Below are 26,106 nucleotides of genomic sequence, written 5' to 3'. Positions count from 1 at the left end.
ATATTTTATTGATTTTTTACAGAGAGGAAGAGAGAGGGATAGAGAGTTAGAAACATCGATGAGAGAGAAACATCGATCAGCTGCCTCCTGCACACCCCCCACCGGGGATGTGCCCGCAACCAAGGTACATGCCCTTGACCGGAATCGAACCCGGGACCCTTGAGTCCACAGGCCGACGCTCTATCCACTGAGCCAAACCGGTTTCGGCAACATTTGTATTTTTCATGACAATATTTCTAATGTAAAAGATAAAATATTTAAAAAATACTGTTGCAAATAATTTAACCTGAAAGATATTTTTATTTTTAATTAAGCATAAGAAGAAATAGCAAACCTTTATAGAAATTAACTTTATAATTAAGATTCTTTCATCAGCAGCAAACAAAAATTCATGTTTAAAATTATGAATGAAACACTATGGAAAAATTTTATCACAAAATATTAGGGTATTTTGAAATAAAAAGCCATTCTGCTATCATACTTTCATTTTTGTATATTCACTTTGAGTCTCAAAATGAATTTTACAAAATAATTTCATCAGTGAAATACCTGCCACTGTTTAACCTACAATATTTAAATACAGATGCAAATATTTACTAAGCATTTTCATTAAATAGATATCAAATCACTTTATTTCTATTTAGACTCATTAGAATATTTATATATAAATACTCCAAGGTAACCTTTGTGTATTAGGCAAGTAGGAGCTACTCAAATGAAGAAACGTCTCATTTGTTTTGTAAATAATAAAGATTATTTAAAATGTAAAAAATTGAGCATAAAAAATCATAGCCCAAACTACCTGTTTTTTAAAGTCACACCAGCCATCTACTTCTAAAAAATACTTATCAAAGCTATTTTTTAAAACCCAACATTTACTAACTCAACAGATGGGTTTTAGAAATGAGGAAAGTAATTTTACTTTCAATTCACTGATTATATAGTCAACTGGTGCCTTTAAAAAATAATTTTAGAATATGTGAAGATTAAATTAAACCATTCTCAACATTTTCCAGGACTGTTTGCTAACTGGCTTTTTACATATGAACTTTAAACATGTCTTCCACAGGTAGTATACAAAAATAATTATTTGCAACTATAAAGTCTAACAAGTAAACTCTCAATGTAGTTTCATTGCTTTTTCCTTTTCTTGTAAGAATCGTTACTGTGAATTCGAACTCGCTGGTACACAGAGGATGCTATTTTCATGTTGTCTTTCTTTGTAAATTTCTTCTCTATTGCTCCTGGTTTCCAAAGTAACAACTGTGCATCTTCTCCTCCAGTCAGCAAAGAATCATCCTGCATATTCCAAAAGAACGAACGGACTGTAGCAGCATGCCCTCCCTGAAGGCTGGTCACATGGCTCAATCCTGATGTAGTACAGCTCATTAAGTGAATAATTCCTGTGTTTGTTCCTCCAACAATAAATAATTTGTCCATCTTTTCATGATAGAGGCCACCAATCAAATAGTCTAAAATACCTCCTTTCATATTAATTACTTCTCTGACATCCTGGACGTTCAAACGTGTAATTGGTTCATCAGTATCCAGATGATTAAGATCCCACCAACAAAACCCTTCATCATGTGTCATGCAGTATATCTGTTTATAATCTTTCCCAGACCAACCAATATAGCTAACTGATGAAACTGAGTTACAAGTTGTAACCAGTGCATCTTCTTCATTATCGGCACTAATGTCAAATACATTTACCAGGCCATCTGTAGAACCTGAGACTACCATGTTGGGATTGTTGGGATGGAAACATACTTGAGTGATATCATCACTATGTGTTTCTGAGTATGCACCAAGTGGGTCTTTAGTAGTAGACAAATCTTGAGAATTCATTCTTGCATCCCAAAATACCAACAATGCATCATCATCAACTTTTTCTGTACCAGCACAAATGACATGATCATTACAGCTGATATCAAAACTGATAAAAATATTGGAAGCATAACCCTTGAAAAGCTGGACAGGCTTTTCACTGGCTAATCGAGCATCCCAACATTTTACTGTGCTATCGGTACACGACGAATATACAATGTCACAAGAATTTGCAAATTTGACGCCATTAAGATGTCCAGGATGTCCACTAAATTCTCGTACTATGTTTAACCTTTCTTTATCATATATTCTGATTAATCCATTAGAACATAAAACAGCAACCAAGCTTCCTTTTTCTGCTGGTACAGTCTTGGATGTGTCTATGTCAAGCAGATAAGTAGGCTCTTCAGTTCCTGAGGAACGTTTAACAATGTTCAGATTAGCAAATTGCTCTTCAATCTTCTCCATATCAGGAGTGGCATCTAAGGGTAGTAAATATCTGTAATAAAAATATAAAAATTAAAATTAAATCCACAGCTTCTCTAAAATTGTTAATTAAATCAAGAACATTTCCTTTCTGAAGGCTGACATAAACAAATAAAATCTATTTTATATATATATATTTTTATTGATTTTTCACAGAGAGAAAGGGAGAGGGATAGGGAGCTAGAAACATCGATGAGAGAGATACATCGACCAGCTGCCTCCTGCACACCCCCCACCGGGGACGTGCCCGCAACCAACGCACATGCCCCTGACCGGAACCAAACCCGGGACCCTTCAGTCCGCAGACCGACGCTCTATCCACTGAGCCAAACCGGTCTCGGCAATAAAATCTATTTTAATATTGTAATAATTTCCCTACCATGATGTAACTAAAAATAAGTTACCTCCTTCTAATTCTCTCTTGAACACCAAATCTACTACATATACTTTATGCCATTAAGAGAGTTTACAAACATGTACATATACTGCTGAGTAATTGGTTTTTAGCTCAAACCCACCTATTGGTCTTATACATAATCCTCAGCATTAGTCAGGATCTCCACTTTGGATTCATCTACACCTGGTCCCAGCTGCCTTATACAACTTTAGACCCTAAACATACATGTGTAGGCAGAAAAATGTTCCCCCCAAAGAGATCCATACCTTAATCCCTGGAACTTGTAACTATGTTAGGTTACATGGCAAAAGGGAATTGAACCTAGCCAGTGTGGCTCAGTCAACCCATGAACCAAGAGGTCATGGGCTCAATTCCTGGGCACATGGCCCAGGTTGTGGGCTCAACCCCCATTAGGGGTCGTGCAGGAAGCAGACAACTGATGCTTCTCTCATTGATGTTTTTCTCTCTCTATCCTTTTCCCTTCCTCTCTCACTAAAAATCAATAAAAACAGTTCTAGCTGATGTGGCTTAGTGGATAGCGCATCGGCCCTCAGACTAAAGGGTCCTGGGTTCGATTCCAGTCAAGGAGACATACCTCGGTTGCAGCCTCGATTGGGGTGCATGCGGGAGGCAATCAATCAATGTGTCTCTCTCATATTGATGTTTCTCTCTGTCCCTCCTGCTCCCTTCCACTCTCATTAGGAAAACAATGGAAAAATATCCTCAGATGAGAATTAATAACAACAAAATCAAAATAAAATTTTTTTTAAAAAGGGGGAGTTAAGGTTGCAAATGGAATTAAGGTTACTAATTGGTTGACTTTAAAAGGGAGAGATTAGCTCTGGCCAGGGTGGCCCAGTTGGTAGGGCTTGTCCTGTGCACCAAAAGGTTGCAGTTAGATTCTGGTCAGGGCACATGCCTGGGTTGCAAGCTTGATCCCCAGGAGAGGGTGTGCAGGAGGCAGCTGATCAATGTTTCTCCCTGTCTCTCTTCCTTTCCCCCTCTCTCTAAAACTCAATTAAAAAAAAAAAAAATCTCCCTTTAAAAAAATAAATAAAAGGGGAGATTATTCAGGATTATCTTTGTGGGCCCAATGTCATCAATCACCTTTAAGTCCATGGAGCAGAAGGTAGAATCAGAGGGAGATGTTACTATGGGAGAAAGGCACAGAGAGATACTTTGCAGGGAGAAAGGCACAGAGAGATATATTGCAAAGGAGGTCAATAAGTGGGTAAATGTTAATATGAGATTATTTTTTTAAACCCACAATTCTTTGCTACTGCTTCCATTTGATCTCTGCATATGGAAAATCAGACTGATGGGAATTTTAAACAATAAGACAGTTTAATGTGGCCTTTAAGCTAATAGTAATTTATAGGACTATGCCTATGAACTGTTATTCCCAAGCAGGGCAGTAGTACTAGACTCCTTCCCTTCAATTTGTTGCCTGGAAAGTGTTTCACATTGAAACAATCCTGCAAGGTTTTAATTCAAAGGATTCGGTGATTGATGAGGCAGGACCTCAGACAGAATGGCACAGCAAACTAGCACTTCAGGAATGTAGCAATGTTAACAATCACAATGGTTGTCCATGTGATACACTGTTTAAATGAAGTACAGTACAAAAAGAAAGAGAGAAAAAAAGAAATAAACAAATAAGATATCAGAGGTAAGGAGAGTATATTCTTCCACAGATACATTTTAATCTCTTATGGGGAAACATGAAAACTTCTAGCTTATGTTTAAACACATCAGTATGCAAGTAAGTAATATTTGAACTAAAACTTCCAAGGCTATATAGTTATTGCTTAATTTTAATACTAGTGAATCATTCAAAAATGATGAATACACTTTTACTTCTATGTATAGCCCTCATCTGAGTTTTATTTGCATGATCCACTTCCCAGTGTGCAAGAGAAGCCATAGGCTGTCTTGTCTTTTCTTCTCACTACACTCTCACGGGGTAACCTCATTCATATTCATGTTTTCAAGTGCCACCTATATGCCAATGATCTCCTCTCTCTATTTACAAATCCTATTTACAAATCTCTACTAGCCATTCATTTCTCCTTGAACGTGTCCCCCTACACCGCAAAATAAACTCATTATTTATGCTGCCCCCTAACCCCCCCCCCCTGTCCGCCAAGCCTTCCCTTAACAACACAAACAAACAAAAAAGTAAACTTCTCAATTTTTTCCATTTTGGTAAATTTCCAAATCTTACTTATGGCTAAAGGTTGCTTAGAGAAGTATTAGGTTAAATCTGTGTCTGTGGATCAAAAAAATATTGACAACTTCATATGGTTCAACCTAACAAACACATATGCAGAGAGCAAATAAGAGTAACCATAATTTTTATCTTTTCTTTGTTAGATGTATAAAAAAAAAAGCTTAGTTAGCATTCTAGATCTCAATAGATTAGTGAGAGACGAGGACATGGAGAGTGCCTTTCTTCTATCAACACACACACACACACACACACACACACACACACACAAATTAAAAAGGATGCAAAAAGATATGGACAGAAAAGAGTACTAAAGCAGAGTAAGAGAGGAGAAAAGAAGAGAAATGAAGATAATCTAAAAGAGAAAAGAGAAAGGAATGAATAAAAAAGAAAGGGGAATTACTGCCACTACCTCCTTAATCATATGTGGGTGAAACACTGCAGTTCTTACTGTCCCAACACAGAGATGAGACAATGAGAAGAGGTCCAGATAAAGGAAGTTTAGTAAAGTATAAAGCTATGATAGTTTGCTCGGCTAAAAGGAATTTTTCTTCATTAAAATAAATTCCTTGTCCTTGAGTTAAGAGAATGTAGCAAGCAATCATAACCAATTTAAATATGAACCCAATTGTTCTGAGAATGGAGGCAGAAAAAGTATCTCATCTTCACCCACCTAGTGCAGATCAGGACACAGCAGAACCACAAGCAGTGCCCCGGCCCTGAGCCACTACTGCTGCTGTGGTTCTCACTGGGATACACAATTCCCACGTCTGAATGTAATACAGGTGTAAGATGTTAGAAAGACACCCAAAAAAACCTTCAAGAGGGTGAGAATACAGTATTAAATTCCTGGTGAACCGCCATCTTGCAATACACTAGATGGAAATTGCTAACTAAACTTTTATCTGAATAACTGTCCTTATATAATTAAAAGTTGATTACCTAATAACAAGCTCCTAAACATAATTATGAATTCCTCTTGTGGCTTTGGCCTTAAAAAGATGTTATTTTTTATCAATCAAAATGTTATTTTACTTCCTATTAAAATAAACCCAGTAAAATAGTCTTTCTGCATATAAAGTACATCCTAAACACATCTAGCTGCAACTAGGTATTGCTCTTATTGCTGAACTGTCTAAGTTTGAATATGAAATCTTAAGGACAGCCTAGCTTAAACAATTCCATAATGAATAAGGAAGTAGCTTTTCCCCCACATAAACAAGGGACAAAAAAGTATTAAAAGAAAATAACATACACTTTACACCTATTCAGAAACTACTGATTACAAAAGGCACAATACTAAAAGACTTCTACATATCTATATAATAAAACCGTAAAATGCAAATCGACCAAACAGCCGAACAGCAGAACGACCATCAGGACAGCCACACTATGACACACACTGGCACCAGGCCAGCCAAGGCGGGTGCGATACCATTGGTTGGGGGGCCCTGCCATTGCCCCATGATGGCCCCGCAGAGGGAGGCCCAGGCCACCCTCCGCAGGGCAATTGATCGGGGGGCTCCATGAAACCGGGGAACTGGGATTGTGTGGCAGCGGACATGGGCAGTGCCAGGCCAAGGCGGGTGCGGGCAGGGGCCGGGGCTGCAAAGCCGGCAGCTGGGGGAGGGAAGGACTACGCTTGCACTAATTTCGTGCATCGGGCCTCTAGTTATTTTATAAAATCAGAAATGAGCAGTATTCTTAGAAATAGGTATATTTCTATTTCTCAGGCATGAATGTTCACCATACTTGAAAGAGTTGACAGCATAAGCATCATATACAATTATATTTTTTAACTATTGAGACAATTTATTAGACTTGGGCCAAAAACCTAATTCCCCACAGCTAAAACTTAATATTGCCCATTGACCATAAGAAACTAGCTATGATGACTATGAAAGGCAGAGGCCCAGCAAATGTCCCAAATGTAGGGAGATGGTTAATGGGAAAAGACATTCAGGGATGGGTTCTAATAACTTCACAATCTGCTCTTATAATTCAACTATAATAATGCTACCACATCTATCAAATTGGGCTAGGATAATTGAGCCTCACAGAGAAGAAAATAACCATAATTGGAGTTCAACAAATGCTAGGCTATATGCTAGAAACTTACACTTAATTTTTTATCCTAATCATTTAACCCTATGAGATAGGTATTATTATCCCCATTTTAGAGAAGAAATTGCAGTTCAGAGAAACTGGGTAACTTGCCATTGATCTCATAACTACTAATGGGAGGACACAGGGGAATCTGGTGAAACCCAAGCTGTAACTTCAAAACCTGTGAAGCTGTGTCCATTCCAATACCATGCTATTGCTCTTCTATATAAGTACTATAAAGTATTAGTGTCAACTTTAATTAAGGTATATGCATATTAGGCTTTGAGAGGAGGAATTATATGTTAATTCTACATATAAGCAGAGAAGAGAGCAGGATGATTGGAAAAACAAACACCAACCTAGAAAAATGTTGCCATAAGGAATCATCACTCTATTTTCTTGCGCCCCACTTTTCTTTCTTTTAAACTTTTTATTACAGAATTTGTATGGAGCAGAGACTAGTGAAAGAAACACCCATGCTTCCATCACCCTGTACGAACAATTATATTCCGAAAGACGGAAGTCAGTTAAACATCCCATTTTTTAAAATATTTTATTGATTTCAGAGAGGATGGGGGGAGGGAGGGAAGGAGGGAGGGGCAGAGAGGCAGAGAGAGAAAGAGAGAGAGAGAGAGAGAGAGAGAGAGAGAGAGAGAGAGAGAGAGAGAGAAAGAGAGAGAAACATCAGTGATTGGTTGCCTCCTGCACACCCCCTACTGGGGATCGAGCCTGAAACCTGGGCATGTGCCCTTGACCAGAATCGAACTCGGGACCCTTCAGTCTGTAGGCGGACGCTCTATCCACTGAGTCAAACCAGCTAAGGCTATATCACTTTTTTTTTTTTTGAAGGGCAATTAAGAAACTCTAGTGGACAGTGTGATGAAACCCCTCCAATTCATTCCCCTCTCCCCATTCTTTGTGGCATCGACAAAATTTTAGGACTTTGACCTCAGTTCCTAGGGCAGATCCTGATTAGCCAAACCAATCACAGTAATTCCATCTCTTGTAACCAGTAATTTGGTTTAGAAACCTTACATTTTTGCTAATCCATGTATGTATTCCCTTCCCAACTACAATTTGTTCAGATGTAGAACACTAATTCTAAAGTGGACCCAATCCAACTGATGGAAAGAACCTTTATCCCATGGTTATGAGATTCCACATTTTCTGACTATTTAAGTCATTTTGCAGCACAGTTTTTGTTAATGCAATCAGAATCACCCTAACTAATTAGGGATAATCAAATAAAGTCCTTGGGTATATAATCAAGTACTGACTTAATATAAGAGGCTCCTACAAAGAAAAATGTAGAGAGCATACTTTAAAAAGCCAAATTTTATTCACATTAAAGAGAGATTTTAATCTTTTGTTTCCTTTAGAACTTATATCCTCTCCTCCCCACTTTTTTAGTTGTTTTTGTTCCAAAATAAAAGAAAAATGATACACAAAGGAATTCTCAGAAGACTATAAAAATCTATGCTCAGTAATAATTGTAGAATTTCCTGATTCTAAAGACATCATCATCAACAACAACAACAACAACAAAAACCACTGAAATGGTATAATATATATTTTTTGAATTTATATATATTTTTTTAAAATATATTTTATTGATTTTTTTACAGAGAGGAAGAGAGAGGGATAGAGAAGTTAGAAACATCGATCAGCTGCCTCCTGCACACCCCCCACTGGGGATGTGCCCGCAACCAAGGTACATGCCCTTGACCGGAATCGAACCTGGGATCCTTGAGTCCGAAGGCTGACGCTCTATCCACTGAGCCAAACCGGTTTCGGCAAAATGGTATAATATTTTAAAACTTAATCTGAAACTCCATCTAGTAAGTTTCTGGATATTTTAAAAATGCATTTATAGTTTTATTTTATTTTATTTTTTAAAATATACTTTATTGATTTTTTACAGAGAGCAAGGGAGAGGGATAGAGAGTTAGAAACATTGATGAGAGAGAAACATCGATCAGCTGCCTCCTGCACACCCCCTACTGGGGATGTGCCCGCAACCAAGGTACTTGCCCTTGACTGGAATCGAACCTGGGACCCTTGAGTCCACAGGCCGACGCTCTATCCACTGAGCCAAACTGGTTAGGGCGCATTTATAGTTTTAAAAATCGAAAACAGTCACATGGTTCAAAGTTCAAAAGGTTTCAAAACCAATGTTTTAGAACATTTCTGTCCTCAAGTCCCTTTCCTCTCACAGGAGTCAACAAACGAATGCTTTCAGAGACTGTCAAATTGGAAGCAATGCACTTAAGTATTTTCAGCTTATCAAAAAAACTGCCAATTTAGTACAATAAAAAACGCAATAGGGCCCTGACCTGTGTGGATCAGTTGGTTGGCCGTCATCTCATGTACTAAAAGGTTGCCTGTTCAATTCCAGGTCAGGGCGGGGCGTGCAGGAAGCAGCTAATTGGTGTCTTGCTCTCACAGCAATGTTTCTCTCTGACTCTTACCCCTCCCTCTAAAAAAAGTCAATTAAAAAATCTTTTTTTTTTATTAAGCTATTATATGTGTACATATCTTACCATTGCCACCCCCCACCCCACTCCCATATATGCCCTCACCCCCCAGAGTTTTGCATCCGTTGGTTATGCTTATATGCATGCATACAAGTCCTTTGATTGATCTCTTATCTCCCCCACCTCTCCCTAACTTTCCCCCTGTAATTTGACAGTCTGTTTGATACTTTACTGTCTCTGTATCTATCTTTTTGTTCAAGTTTATAATGTTCTTTATTACCCATAAATGAGTGAGATCATGTGGTATTTTTCTTTCAATGACTGGCTTATTTCACTTAACATAATGTTCTCCAATTCCATCCAGGTTGCTGCAAATGATGAGAATTCCTTCTTTTTTATGGCAGCATAGTATTCCATTGTGTAGATGTACCACAGTTTTCTGATCCAGTCATCTGCTGATGGAGGTTTAAGAAACACCCCAATTTCAATCCCTTGTTCTACCACAAACTAGCAAAGTTATCATTGTACAAATTGCCTAACCTCCCTAAGCCTGTTTTCTCAACTTTAAAGTGGGAATAAAAATTAACACGATATTGAGTGCTTATTATGACAAAATACTATGCGCTAAATGTGGATGAAAAACTTATTTGCTGTCAAGAAGATGGGAGTTAGACCAGTAAACAATTATAATATAGGGTGACAGACACAAGGACAGAGGTAATCAGAGTATGATACAGGAATATAGAACAGAATTATGTAGAGGGCATAATTCTTGGCATAAAAAAAGTAAGCAACAAATATTAACTTCCTTTCTAATGAGTTTTCATTCAATTTGCCTTATTTAATTTAATTTCATATTCCTGTTCTTAAAACTACAATTCTTGCCTGGCCGGTGTGGCTTAGTGGTTGAGCATGGACCTATGAACCAGGAGGTCACGGTTCGATTCCCAGTCAGGGCACATGCCCGGGTTGCGGGTAGATCCCCAGTGTGAGGTATGCAGGAGGCAGCTGATAGATGATTCTCTTTCATCATTGATATTTCTCTCTCTCTCTCCCATTCCCTTCCTCTCTGAAATCAATAAAAATATATTTTAAAAATTAGGGGTAGACTAAGTTACCGGTATAAGAAGCATATTTCAGACTTTTTTAAAAAAAGGGGAGTAGGGTGTTTAGCAGAGCACCCGGAAGCAGTAGCTACTAATGTCTAATGTGGCAAAGTAGCTACTAATGTGCTAGTGACAAAGTTAGTGGCAAATTTGAAAAATCTAATGGTAGCCAGAAAAGCTCCATACTGAATATTAAAGAAGGTTATTATTTATCAAGCATATCTAAAGTCAGCTTATTGGAAATGAAACTGCATGGGTAAAACTTAGGAATCTGGTTATCAGTATTTCAGGGAAGAATGAAATAGGAACAGTCACTCATATGCATTACCAGTATGTCCTAAAAGCACCACCTTGGGATTAAAAGCATGTACTAGCTTAACTTCAGCAAAACATGTCTCAGAAAACTTCTATATCAAAAATTCAGATAAATTTGTGTGTGTTTTAAACTAACCAGAATTGGCTTTTAAACAATTTGCCAAAAAAAAACCACAAACCACTTGTTTTTAATTTGAGGAAAAGTGCTGAATATTTAGTGGAAGGTATGCTAACCTGACATCTGCTACAACTTCAATGTAATTTTAAATATCATATTCACTAATGACTGAGTCTTAATGTATTTGTAAATTAATCCTGTTTAGTGAGTCTGAATATGCTCTTCTTATTCACATGAATGTTCAAGAAACTGGTTGCAGCAACATATGGCATCTCATGCATTAAATACACTAAAATTCTTACAAAAAGCACAGTTTTCAAAGTGCAGGAATCTGTTACCAAGGAAAATGGGGGTGGGGGTTTGGAGGGAATGACATACCTTTTTATATGGTATGATATTATCTTCCATGCAAAACTCACCCTTTATTTTTTATTTTAAAATATGCATTTTTATTGATTTCAAAAAGAAAGGGAATGGGAGAGAGAGATAAAAACATCAATGAAAGAGAATCATTGACTGGCTGCTTCCTGCATGCCTCCTACTGGGGTTCGAACCCGAAAACGGGGCAAGTGCCCTGACCAGGAATTGAACCGTGACCTCCAGGTTCATAGATTGATGCTCAACCACTGAGCCACACTGACTGGACAAAAACTCACCCTTTAAATTAAGTCTATGAATACCCAGCTTCTTTCAACAAGAACAATGATCTGTCTTTGCCTTTCCATAACAACCAGCTGGTTAAGCAAACACAGAGAAACCACACTTCCCCAGTCACCAGATGCTTAATTTCAAAGTCAGTAACAATGTGGAATAATCCAATTCTTGAATTGGTAATGTTTACTACTAATTCTTTTTCTAATTCTTAGCAGACCCTTTTGAAAATTAAGCAAATGCTCTCTTTAATAACTGCAAAAAGAAAAGGGGTGGGGGATAAAAAGAACCATGACCTGCCCTAGCCAGATTGGCTCAGTGGATAGAGCATCAGCCTGAGAACCGAAGAATCACGGGTTCGATTCTGGTCAAGTATGTAGAGAGCACAATTCTTGGCATAAAGAAAATAAGCAACAAATATTAACTTCCTTTCTACCTGTTGTAGGCTCCTCCTTACCCAGGGCCCTGGTTGGGGCACACCCAGAAGGCAACCAATCGATGTGTTTCTCTCACATCGATATTTCTCTGTCTTTCCCTCTCTCTGAAAATCAATGGAAAAATATCCTCAGGTGAGTATTAAAAAACAAACAAACAAAAAGAACCATGGCCCAAAACAGAATGATGTAGCATTATGAAAGAAACAATCCCTTGAATACTGTGTTATAGTTAGAAATTGATAAATAATGTCAACATTAAATCTACTCAAAATTCCTAAAGATGTACCTTATTCAATAATTCAACAAGTCTCAAAGGGCTGATGTAACAGGCCTAAAACACACTAGATTGAGCAAAGAACAAAAGCAAAATCCCTGCCCTCAACGAGGGCAGTGGGAGGACAGATGAATAGTCAGTGATTTGTGTTATAAAAATAATATAGGGTAAGGCAAGAAAAATAAAGCTAGAAAGGATTTTTAGATTTGATCATTAAAGGAAACCTCTCCCATGAGGTGACATTTGAGCTGAGACCAGAATGAAAAGAGGGAGCAAGGTATTGGACTCTTGAGGGGCAAGAGCCTCCTGGCAGAGAGAAACAGCAAGTTAAGTCAGAGAAAGAAAGTGGTGTAGGAAATAAAGTAGCAGTAGGCGGATAAGAGCTTTGTGGGCCATGATAAGAACTTTAAATTTCATTCTTAAGCGAGAAAGAAAACCACTGCAGGTTGAGAGCAGGTGAGAACTCTTTAATAAAGAAACTCCTCTGGCTGCTGCCTGGAGAACAGACTTTAGTACAAGAGTGAAAGTAGTGAGAAGAGGTTTGTGCAAAGTTCTAGGCCAGAGATATGAGAGTGGAAGAAGTTGATGGATTCAGGCCACAACTCTGAAAGAGAAATAAACTGAATTTTCTGATTAGACTGCAAGTGGGGTATAAGAAAAGGTGTCAAAGATGATCCTTAAGTTTCTGGCCTGAGGAACAAGGCAAATATACAGTTGGCATGTTACTTTTAGGATACTTACAAGCTTTTAAGATAAATGCAAGATGATTAATTAGATAGACAATTATCCAATTGTTTAAAAAGCCTTTGATAAACCGTGTTATGTTAATAACACACTGGACTTCTACCACAGCAATAAAACATATTACTGGTACATGCAACAATATGGATGAATCTTAGAACTGTTTAGTGACAGAAGCCTGAGACAAAAGAGTACTACATAATTTTATTTATACAAAGTTAAAGAACAGGCAAAATAAATCTATAATGATAGAAATCAGAATACTGGTTATCTTTTGGGGGGGGGATATGGACTGGGAAAGAGAACTGTTGGTGGTGATTATGCACAGATATCTACATTTCCAAAAAAAAAAACCCCAAAACCAAACCATCATGGAGGAGAATGAGGCTCTGCCTTAACATGATTCTCACACTGTGTAAAAAGCATCAACAGTTTACTATTGGAAGAGGAAGAAGAGCAGGACGAAAACGCCTCTATTTGGCACAGACAAGGAGGGCCTGCTAAAAGTTGACAGTAGAGGAGAAACAATGAAAATCCTTCAACATCCCAGGCCCAATATAAGCACAAGATATTGACAGCCCACTGCTGAGGAATTTCAAGTCTATAGTGTACAGAAGGTAACTATAGCAACAACTAAACCAAAATCAGCTCCCTTAGTGATTAGACTGTGCCATATCCAACATCAACAGTCTGACAGAGGCAGAGAGGTGGCCATTTCCAGGGATAAATATTATTTACCTCAGTCTCTACTATTATTCTACACTTGATGTCCAGAATTCAGTTTTAAAAAAGAGACACACACACACACACACACAAGCAAGAAAAACACAACTAACTGTCAAAATGAGTCAATGAACACAACAGACCCAGAGATAACTGAGATGATGGACTTTAAAATAACTATGAATTGGCTAAGCCAAAACAAAAATTAAGCTAAAACAAAACAACAAATGTTAGCAAGAATGTGAAGAAATTGGAATCTTATACAATGCTGGTGGTAATATAAAATGTAGCAGCCCCTGAGAGAAACAGTTTGGCAGTTTCTCATAAAGTTAAACATACTCATGCAAAAATCTGTACACTAATGTTCAGAACAGCATTACTCATAATAGCAAAAAAGTTAAAACAACTCAAAAGTACTTTAACTAATAAATGGATAAACAATATATGGTAGATATGCAGATAAGGGAATATAATTTGCCATAAAAAAGGAATGAAGTCAAAGGCAGGGGTGGGGCAATATCTGTAATAGTGTCAACAAAAGAAAAAGAAAAAAAAAGGAAATAAAGTACTATTACATACTACAACATGGATGAAACCTGAATTTGTGTGTGAAAGCCACCACCCTTGTGACCCCTTGGCAGACGATCGCCTACAGCACTTGAAGTCTCCATTGCAGTGTAGCCCAATGCAATCTTGAACAACAAGGGATCGGATATAACTTCATTTTCTTCATGCTGATTTTTAAAAAGATATTTTTATTGATTTTAGAAAGAGAGAAAGGGAGAGGGAGAAACATCGATGTTGACAGATCGGCTGCCTCCTACATGCCTCCTGCTGGGGATCGAGCCCAAAACCTGGGCATGTACCCTGACCTGGAATCAAATTGGCCACATCTTAATTCATGAATTGCCACTCAACCACTGAGCAACACCAGCTGGGAATCACGACCATTTTTAACTTATACTAAAACTTAGAATAAAGAAAGGAGCCCTAACCGGTTTGGCTCAGTGGATAGAGCGTTGGCCTGCGGACTGAAAGGTCCCAGGTTCGATTCCGGTCAAGGGCATGTACCTTGGTTGCAGGTACATCCCCAGTAGGAGATGTGCAGGAGGCAGCTGATCAATGTTTCTCATCAATGTTTCTAACTCTCTATCCCTGTCCCTTCCTCTGTAAAAATCAATAAAAATATATTTTTTTAAAAAAGGAATATACGAAAGGAGGCAGCAGTTCAGAAGTGAAGAGGGTATTAACACAATTTTTAGTGGAGGTTCCCATGGTGACAGTTTTTTTTTCCCCTCAGAAAAACTTCACCTGCTTTATTTTTAGTAATACATTTCTGTGGACAAAAAAAAAAAAATCCTTAAAAAATAATTGACCGTGTAAGGCAAAAATAGTAATCACATATTGAGGGGTTATTAAAAGTAAAATATATGACAGAAATAGAGAATGGGAGGGAGGAAATAGAAAATGTTGCAAGGTTCTTACAACATAAATGACATCATCTTATTTGAAGGTAGACTTTGACAAGTTAAAGTAGTATATTGTAACCTATATGAATCACAAAATGTGTGGGGGTTTTTTCTCACCTGAGAATATGCTTTATTGATTTGAGAGAGAGAGGAAGGAAGGAAGGAAGAGAAATAGCAATGTGAGAAACACCAATCAGTTGGGGACAGAACCCACAACCTACGGTTTTTATTTTAGGACTGTTTTTTAGATGAGGAAATTAAGGATTAGAAAAGTAGGTATTTCGTGGGTAAGAAATACCTATTTAGATGAGGAAATTAAGGATTAGAAAAGTAGGTATTTCATGGTTAAGAAATACCTATTTAGAAAATGGGTATACAGTCAGACTGCTAGGGTTAAAATCCTGGCTTTGATAGCTATGTTTCAGCTTTCTATTCTTTTTCTTAAATATATTTTTATTGATTTGTATTTGCTTGTTTTTGTTCTGTTAATCCTCACCAGAGGATATTTTTCCATTGATTTTGTTTTTAGAGAGTGGAGGGGGACAGAGACAGAGACAGAGAAACATCAATGTGAGAGAGACACATCGATTGGTTGCCTCTCTCACGCGCCCTGACCGGGGCGGGGATGGAGCCTGCAACCGAGGTACATACGTGCCCTTGACTGGAATTGAACCCAGGATCTTTCAGTCCACTAAGCCAAACTGGCTAGGGAATGTTTTTACTGATTTTTAGAGAGAGATAGAAACATTGTTGAGAGATGAGAAATACTGATCAGCTGCCTCCTGCATGCCCCCTGCTAGGGATAGAGCCTGCAACCCAGGCATGTGCTCTGACCAGAATAGAACCAGAGAACTCTTGGTGCATGGGTCGAAGCTCAATCACTGAGTCACACTGGCCGGGCTCAGCTTCTCTCTTTTTTTTTAAAATAATTCTTTATTGTTGAAAGTATTACACATGTCCCTCTTTTTTCCCCCATTGACCTCCTCCAGCCCACTCCTCCACCCCCACCCCACACCCTCACCGCCTCATATATGCATGGCCTCATCTGTGTCCATGGGCTATGGATATATGCACACAAGGTCATTGGTTGATTACCTCCCACCCACCCACATTCCCCAGCCTTCCCTCCAAGATTCGGCACTCTGTCCCATGCTGCCACATCTCTGGATCCACTCCATTCATCAGTTTATTTTTATTTTAGATTCCACATATGAGATCATGTGATACTTATCTTTCCCTGACTGACTTATTTCACTTAGCATGATACTCTCCAGGTCTCTCCATGCTGTCTCCAAGGTAAGAGATTCTTCTTTTTTACTGCTGCATAGTATTTCATGGTATAAATGTACCACAGCTTTTTTATCCTCTCACCTACTGATGGGCACTTGGGCTGTTTCCAGATCTTAGCTATTGTAAAGTGTGCCGCTATGAACATAGGGGTGCATACATTCTTTCTGATTGGTGTTTTGGGTTTCTTAGGATATATTCCTAGAAGTGGGATCACTGGGTCAAATGGCAGTTCCATATTTAATTTTTTGAGGAAAGTCCATGCTGTATTCCATAATGGCTGTATCAGTCTGCATTCTCACCAGCAGTGTATTAGGGTTCCCTTTTCTCCACATCCTCGCCAGCACTTGTCATTTGTTGATGGTAGCCATTCTGACAGGTGTGAGGTGATACCTCACTGTCGTTTTAATTTGCATCTCTCTGATGATCAGTAACTTTGGGCATTTTTTCGTATGTCTCTTGGCCACCTGTATGTCCACTTTGGAGAAGTGTCTATTTAGGTCCTTTGCCTATTTGTAATTGGATTGTTTGTCTCCCTTCTGTTAAATTGTATGAGTTCCTTATGTTTTGGATATTAACCCTTTATCAGATGTATCATTGCCAAATATGTTCTCTCATACAGTGAGCTCCTTTATGTTTTGTTAATGGCTTCTTTTGTTGTGCAAAAGCTTATTTTGATGTAGTCCCATTTGTTTACTTTCTCCTTAGTTTCCTTTGCCCTAGGACAGTGGTCCGCAAACTCATTAGTCAACAGAGCCAAATATCAACAGTACAACAATTGAAATTTCTTTTGCGAGCCAAATTTTTTAAACTTAACTTCTTCTAACGCCACTTCTTCAAAATAGACTCGCCCAGGCAGTGGTATTTTGTGAAAGAACCACACTCAAGGGGCCAAAGAGCCGCCTGTGGCTCACGAGCCGCAGTTTGCCGACCACGGCCCTAGGAGATTATCCATAAACATATTGCTATGAGAGATGTCTGAGGTTTTACTGCCTATGATTTCTTCTAGGATTCTTATGGTTTCCCGACTTACATTTAAGTCTTTTATCCATGTTGAGTTTATTCTTGTGTATGGTGTAAGTTGGTGGTCTAGTTTCATTTTTTTGCATGTATCTGTCCAATTTTCCCAACACCACTTATTGAAAAGACTGTCATTTTTTTAATGTTACATGCAATAAACTTTAATATTTTAAGAAAAATGATTTTAAATATATTACATGCAATAAATATTAATATTTCAAGAAAAAATATTTTAAATGTATTACAAAAACTGTACTAACAAAGTATAATATCACAAAAGTTGTAGGAAATATTAAAAATCTGCAAATAACAGGATGAAGAGACTGTCTTGACTCCATTTTATGCTCTTGCCTCTTTGTCAAATATTAATTGAGCATAATGGCTTGGGTTGATTTCTGGGACCTCTGTTCTGTTCCATTGATCTATATGCCTATTCTTGTGCCAGTACCAGGCTGTTCTGATTACGGTGGCTTTGTAGTATAACTTGAAATCTGGTATTGTAATTCCTCCAACTTTATTTTTCTTTCTCAAAATTGCTGCAGCTATTTGGGGTCCTTTTTGATTCCATATAAATTTTTGGAGTATTTGTTCCAGATCTGAAATAGGCTGTTGGTATTTTAATAGGGATTGCATTGAATCTGTAGATTGCCTTGGGTAGTATGGACATTTTAATGATGTTGATTCTAATTCTACCAACCCATCAGCTTCCCATTCTTTTCTTTTCTTTTTTTATTTTATTTTATTGATTTCAGAGAGGAAGGGAGAGGGAGAGAGAGATAGAAACATCAATGATGAGAGAGAACCATTGATTGGCTGCCTCCTGCACATCCCACACTGGGATCGAGCCCACAACCCAGGCATGTGCCTCTGACCAGAATCGAACCCAGGACCCTTCAGTCCACAGGTTGATGCTCTATCCACTATGCAAAACCAGCCAGAGCAGCTTCCCAGTCTTAAAGCAGGGGATAACAATTCCAACCTCACAGAGTTGTTATAATGAATAAGTTAATTACTACATGTTAAATGCTCAGAATGATGCACACACACACACACACACACACACACACACACACACAGACAAGTGTCAGCACAGAGAATTTCAAAGAAATACATTAGCATCCTATACAATAAAAGCCCAATATGCTAAGTGTCCGACTGTTTCACCAGTCACTATGATGTGCACTGACCACCAGGGGGCAGACACTCCAACCGGTAAGTTAGTTTGCTGCTGGGGCCTGGCTGATTGGGACTGGGCGAGGTAAGCTGGATGCGCTCTGGATCCCTCCCGTGGTCCCTCCCAACACCGATCATGCACTCGTGGGGTCCCCTCAGCCTGGCCTTTGCCCTCTCGCAATCCGGGACCCCTCAGGGGATATTGGAGAGCCAGTTTCGGCCCTTTCCCCACAGGCCAGGCCGAGGGACCCCACCAGTGCATAAATCTGTGCACCAGGCCTCTAGTCAAATAATAAACTTGTAGAATAAACTATTAGGTATAAAATCTAATGTATATCTATAATACACCTATATACCCCATACTGTTCACCATAACAGAGAAATATATAAAACACTAAAGGCCTGGTGCACAAAATTCGTGCACTCGGGGGGGGGGGGGGGGCGTTCCCTTTGCACGGCCTGTGCCCTCTCGCAGTCCAGGAGCCCTCGGAGGATGTCTGACTGCCTTAGTGCTCCCGCCACTTCCACTGGGCTCGCCAGCTATGAGCCCAGCTTCTGGCTGAGCAGCGCTCCCCCTGTGGGAGCGAACTAACCACCAGGGGGCAGCTCCTGCATTGAGTGTCTGCCCCCTGGTGGTCAGTGCACATCATAGCAACTGGTCGTTCCGCCGTTCAGTAGATTTGCATATTAGCCTTTTATTATATAGGATTATATTGTCACCAAACATAAAGATGCTTTAACACATAAATAATTCCATTTCCATTGTTAACCAGGCACTGAAATAAGATTAAGGACAAAATGAGGCTTCCCGACATTGGACAGCTTATAAAAATGTCAACATATCTCTTATATAGTAAGGCAATATTTTATATTTTTAAATTTGATAGTTGGACACTTTCTCTTACATTTTGAAGTAGATTTACTACTTAATACTCCAAATTAGGTGAATATCCAAAAGGGGTCTGCTGAAATAGAGATCAAAACAGTGAGAAAACCCTTAAACATAAATTTTTGTAGCTTTATACTCATGTAAAGATACAGCAGGACACACCAGCTCTTTTAACCACTGTGCCATACTGTGGGAAGATCAGAATCTAGTTAAGTTCTATACTCATTTCCTTTCTTCTGAACACAGTGAAAGATCCTGACATCAGAGAAATAACCAAGAAAAGTCATAATTTTTTAACCATCCTGCAAAAGATATTAAGAGAAAATTTTTTTTCACATTTTATAGAGCTGATGTAAAGGATAAAAAGAACTAGAAATAACATACTGTCGATTGTAACTTTACTAACATATGAAAATGCTTAGCTTAGACTTAAGCTGCCTAGCCCTTGGCATTGATTACTACTGCCATCTAGCAACAGGTCCAAAAATTAGAACACAAAAAAATCATCCAAGACTACAAAGTCTCTAAACAGAAAGATGCTTTAACTTAGTAATTATTAAAGCTTCTGCTAGTCACCATAAATTAGATTAAATTACATTTTGCTTAGTTGTTCTTTTCCTTTCTCTATGTGAACGCATAGATTTTACCAACTCTGATCTTTCTCCAAAATTACAATCCCATATTTCTGTTTCCCTAGATCCCTACCTTTGAACATATTGCCAAATCTTCAAATTAAATATGCCCAAAACATAACTCAAATATCTATATTCTTCATCTCTTTTAACTACACAATATTCTCAATCATCTAGATGCAAAATCTCAGAATCATCTATTATTAAAGGGAGGCAAAAAACAAGATTCAATTAAGCTAATAAATCCCACCTTGAAAATCACCCTTCACAGCTCTCTCCTCACTGTTTGCTCTGCCATTATTCTCCGGTTTCTCATTACCGCTCATCTGCAACTATAGTAGCCTCCTACATGTCTGACACAGAGCAAAACAGGAAACACTTAATCTAAAATCTGATTCCTGGACAATGATGGGAAGTATATGAGAAAGTCTTATTTCCCGAAGGAAAAATATCATATAAAAGAGTTTTGTTCTTAGAAACTACCTTCATGTTGTAAAAAATGCTAACATTTGCATAACATTAAATGGAAAACAAAAGCAAATATATGATTTCACAAATAGTTCTTAAGTATGAATAGTTCTTAAACGAAATGTTTAATTTTTATAAAGTACATACATTCTTTTGTTGTTTCTGCACATGCTGCAGATATTTGAAATGTGAATTACACATTTTATTGCAAACCCAGACTTTTCAATGTATTTTTTATAATTTTAAAAAGGATTTTGTATTGATTTTTAGAGAGAGGAAGGGAGAGGGAAAGAAATATCGATGTGAGAGTGAAATACCCATCAGCTGCCTCTTGCATACCCCCTACCAGGGGATCGGGCTTACATTCGGGCATGGACTAGGAATCCAAGTGGCTACCTTTTGGTGCAGGGGATGCCACGCAATCAAGTCACACCAGCTAGGGCCAGACTGTTCAATATATTTCCCCGAATAGTACAAAAAGCGTTGCTTTTCTCTCCAAGAATTCTACATCATTTTCCTGAGTTATCTAGATTCTACCAATGCTTCAAGATCTAGCTCAAATGCTACTAGCACTATAAAATTTTTCTTAACCCAGCCTAGTTTCTACTTCCCTTGAATGTCAAAATATTGTCTGTTATTCATACAGCAATAATAATATACTAAATGTATTGAAGTATTTTTATCAAGTTATGTTTTACATACTTATATTTGTTTATCCCCACTGTAGTGTATACACTTAAGGACAGAAGCCATGTTCTCCAATTCTCTACAACCAATCTATTACTGGCCTACCTTATGAAATCCTACTTCCTGTGAGGAGTGTAAACACACAAAACAAACTCAACAGAGGAAGACAAAAAGACAAAGATAAGGAACTACACAGATATGTACAATAATGTCAAAGACAGAACACACACACACACCCCGCCCAAGCCTTAGAAGCAAAAGTCCCTTTTCTGGAGCTTCAATAAACACCTGCTGGTTTGAATGTAATTTAATAGCTAGTTCTATATATCCAAATTCCAGAATTAAACAATATGTTCAAAATGGTCTTCCTTCAGAAAATACTTTATAGGATCAAATTATCTAAAATTTCCTGCAAATAATGCAGTTAATACTATGTGCCTTATATGATATAAACCATGTTTTTGATGCTAAAAAAAGAGATACATCCACATTTTAATCATTTAAGATTTTAAAAAATAACCCAATGATTCATAAATTGTATTCTTTGTATTTTTAGAATAGCTCAGGGGATTTGTGTGATTCTCAACCTCCTTTCTTAGTTCCTAAAAAAACACCCTTCACTTTATTTTTACAATCTCAGAAAAAAGGAGGAAAAGTATGGAGAGAATAAAATAGTTTCATAAAAATAATTCAGTTTTACATTAAATACAAATTAATGATAGGCTAATAAGATCACAACTTAAAAAAAAAAACACTAACCACTATAAAAATTTAGCTTCAATATCTATTCTTTTCTTGGAAAGAAATGCCTGTAATGCATGCTAACAACTTTAGGTCTGAGTGATAGGGGGTCTAAAGGAAGGACTCATGAAGAAAGGGAAGGGCAGCCCGGCCAGCGTGGCTCAGTGGTTGAGCATCGAACTATGAATCCAAAGGTCACAGTTCGATTCCTGGTCAAGGCATATGCCAGGGTTGTGGGCTTGATCCCCAATGTGGGGTATGCAGGAGGCAGCCGATCAATGATTCTCTCTCATTATTGATGTTTCTCTCTCTGAAATCAACAAAAATATATTTTTTTTAAAAAGGGAAGGGCAGAATCAGAACCAAAAATAAAAAAGGTAGTTTAACAAAAATAGCCAAAAACTGGAAACACAATGGGAAATGAAGGAACCTGTATCTGGGATGAACCTAATCAATATGCATAAGCTCAACAGGTGTTACTTTAGAAAAGGTGGCAGTGCTTTTAAAGGAAAAGATCAGCACTAGAAGTGAGGAGCACTTAATTTTTTTTTTTTTTTGCCCATGACCTTTGGTAAATCATAGATCCAACTTGAATCTTGGTTTACACACATTTTCACTTTTTGGCCCCTTGAGTGTGGCTCTTCCACAAAATACCACGGCCTGGGCCAGTCTATTTTGAAGAAGTGGCGTTAGAAGAAGTTTAAGTTTAAAAAATTTGGCTCTCAAAAGAAATTTCAATTGTTGTACTGTTGATATTTGGCTCTGTTGACTAATGAAGAAGTGGGCAAAATATAAAAAGTTTACCAGTAAATACTCTTCTCAAATTGTCAGGCTTACCCTGCTTGCCATTTTTACAAACCCACTAATCTGATCAAGAACTCTCGTTTTAAGAATAAAACCACACATTTTTTTAAAGTTAATGCAACAAGCCTAATGCATTTTCACTTTTATTGTTTTTTTGTGTGTGCACCAATGACATAACAGTAATTAAGATACACTGAATTCTTGCTATATGCCAGGCACTATTCTAAATGTTTTATATGCATTATATTCCATTTAACGTTCTGGACAGCCCTATAAAATAGGTACCTTTACTTCCCCCATTTTATAATTAGGAAATGGAAGCTTAAAAAAGGCAGGTGATTTGTCAAAGGTCACTAAACTCACAAATGCAAAGCAGAATCTAGAACTCAAATATGATTCAAGAACCACTCTCTCTTTTTTTTAAAAGAGAACCACTCTCTTAAATGTTTTCTTACACTGACTCTAAAATGGACATAGTTTACAAAGCATTTTAAAATAACCAAATGTAAAATGGTGTTATAATTCTTTTAAGTTTTTACTTATTTAATTTTTAAATATTTCAACTGACTTTTAGAGAAAGAGGTAGAGGGAGAAAAACATCTATGTGAGAGTAAAACATGGATGTGCTGCCTCTTACACACCCCCTACCTGGCATGGAGCAGGCAATTTGGGCATGTGCCCCAACTGGGAATCGAACTGGCAACCTTTTGGTGCATGGGACAACACCCAACCAACTGAGCCACACTGGCCAGGGCAATTTTTATTTATTGATTGACTTTAGAGAGGAAGAGGGAGAGAGAAACATTGATTTTGTTGTTCCACTTATTTATGTATTCGGTGGTTGATTCTTGTATGTGCTCTGACCAGGGATTGAACCTGCAACTTTGGCGTATCAGGACAAAATCTAACCAACTAAGCTGGAAACCAACGTACCAGGGCAGGGGGTACATATTATAATTCTTATTTGCACTAACTGAAATGAATCATCACCAATCAACCAACCAAGCAAAATAGAGTTAAAATATGTAAAACAGCCCTAACCAGTTTGGCTCAGTGAATAGAGCGTCAGCCTGCGGACTGAAGGGTCCCAGGTTTGATTCCAGTCAAGGGCATGTACCTGGGTTGCGGGCACATCCCCAGTAGGAAGTGTGCAGGAGACAGCTGATCGATGTTTCTCTTTCATCGATGTTTCTAACTCTCTATCCCTCTCTCTTCCTCTCTGTAAAAAAATCAATAAAATATATTTTAAAAATGTATTAAAAAATATGTAAAACATACACATGTGGATTTTTTAAAAGATTATGGCAATATCAATGATATAAAGTCCAGTACAAATTTTGGTTGCCTGTGTAAAGTTTTTATAGGCTTAGAGATTTAAAATAAGATCAGCTATAAGATACAATAAGTTTAAAATATAAGTCATCACCTAGAGCTTTTTCTCTTCTAGCTGTTATTTCACATTAAAACCTGATGAATAAAATCAACAAGAATTTATTTCACAGTGTTTGTCAGGAACTGTTTTCACACATCACAAATATTTTCTCATTTAATTCTCATAACATCCTATGAAGTATTTATAATTATCCCATTCACAAATGGAAAACTGAAGCACAGAATGGTTATGTGTAAACAGCTAAAGATCATAGAGCTAGTAACTGGAGCCAGTACTCAATTCAGGCAGTTTAGTTTAAGAATCTGCTCTTATCTACTAGCTCTGCTACATTTCAAGGAATGGTGAAATTAAAAAAACAACGAACAATAAAAAGTAGTAATAACCAGGATAGCTGCCCACAAAAAGAATGGAGATAAGGCCCTGGCCCGTAGGCTAAGTGGTTAGAGTGCCAGGGTATCCACTGAAGGGTCTGAAGGGTCGACAGGTGCAATTCCAGGTCAAGGTTATGAACTTGGGTTGCAGGTTCAATCCCCAGCCCATTGGAGTGCACGAAGGAGGCAATCAATGTTTCTCTCTTCTCCCTCCTCTCTTTCACTCCTAAAAATCAATGGGGAAAAAAATATATCCTCCTGAGGATTAACCAAAAAGAAAAAAGAATAGAGGTAAGGAATCACTTATCTTAGTATACATACTAGCATTAGAAACACATAAAAGAGATATCTTACTCTACAGGAATTTGAAAAGCAGAAACAGTCATATGTAGTTAACATTAGTAATTTATATTCAAATTTATTTCTCATTTGATCCTAGTAACTCTAGGAAGTCGACAAGGCTGGTACTGATTTCAATTCTACACTTGAAGCAGCTGAGGCTGAAAGGGTGACTCCCCCAAAGGTTAGTAAGTGGCTCCTACTCCGATGTCTTTCTTCGATTAACAACCAATCAATCTACTTGTAGGTGTGCTGTATTCTGAAATAACTTCAAGTTAGGACACATTTTAGTTTTATGTTCATGGAAATCAAAAGCCACACTCAAATTTAAGTTGTCCAAGACAAGCTGAGTAGTCTAGAGAAGACGCGGACTAGTCATTTAGCATGAGTGTATTTTCGCGAGAAAATGAGAACAGTAAAAGCATCTCTTCAGAAGCGCTATGTGGATTAACGAGATCCATACCCGCAAAGTGCTCCACAGTGTGCATGATGACCTCGGAGTTCGTCCTACGCCTTTTCCCAAGCAAACACTTGCTTTCCGACCACGAAAATGAACAAGCCAAAGGAGGTGAGTAGGAAAGAATCCGAGGGGACAAGGGAGGAGCAGGGGGAAAACAGGTTCACCGCCGCCCGTTATCCTTCCTTGAACACTTGGTGAAAGATGCTACGTTTTTCCTGTTGTTGTTAATCCTTACCGGAGGGTATTTTTTCCATTGATTTTTCAGAGAGAGCGGGGGGGGGGGGGGGGGGAGAGAGGAGAGGGAGAGAGAGAGGGACATCGATCACATCGATTAGTTGCCTCCCACACGTGCCCCACGAGCCTGCAACCCAAGTACGGGCCCTTAACCAGAATCGAACCGGAGCCCCTTCAGTCCTAAGGCCGATGCTCCCGTCACTGAGCCAAACGGGCCAGGCCTAGGGCAAGGCGCAACACTTTTAATGAATGACCCA

General features: G+C 38.2%; 1 protein-coding gene across 5 annotated transcripts in view; it reads right to left on the bottom strand.

Annotated features, from left to right (window-relative positions):
• Positions 1–289: 289 nt before the first annotated feature.
• WDR89 (WD repeat domain 89) overlaps positions 290–26,106 on the bottom strand; it is a 92,231-nt gene continuing 66,414 nt past the window's right edge. For 2 of the 5 annotated variants that reach the window (XM_054716002.1, XM_008138962.3), the window contains exon 2: positions 290–2,326. In XM_054716002.1, the coding sequence (XP_054571977.1) occupies positions 1,132–2,326 (1,195 nt within the window). In that variant the 3' untranslated portion in view covers positions 290–1,131. The other 3 variants (XM_054716003.1, XM_054716005.1, XM_054716004.1) reach the window with 3 other exon arrangements.

This window comes from Eptesicus fuscus, chromosome 5 (genome assembly GCF_027574615.1).
Source record: "Eptesicus fuscus isolate TK198812 chromosome 5, DD_ASM_mEF_20220401, whole genome shotgun sequence".
Taxonomy (NCBI): Eukaryota; Metazoa; Chordata; class Mammalia; order Chiroptera; family Vespertilionidae; genus Eptesicus; species Eptesicus fuscus.
This window is presented reverse-complemented; position numbering and strand designations above follow the sequence as displayed.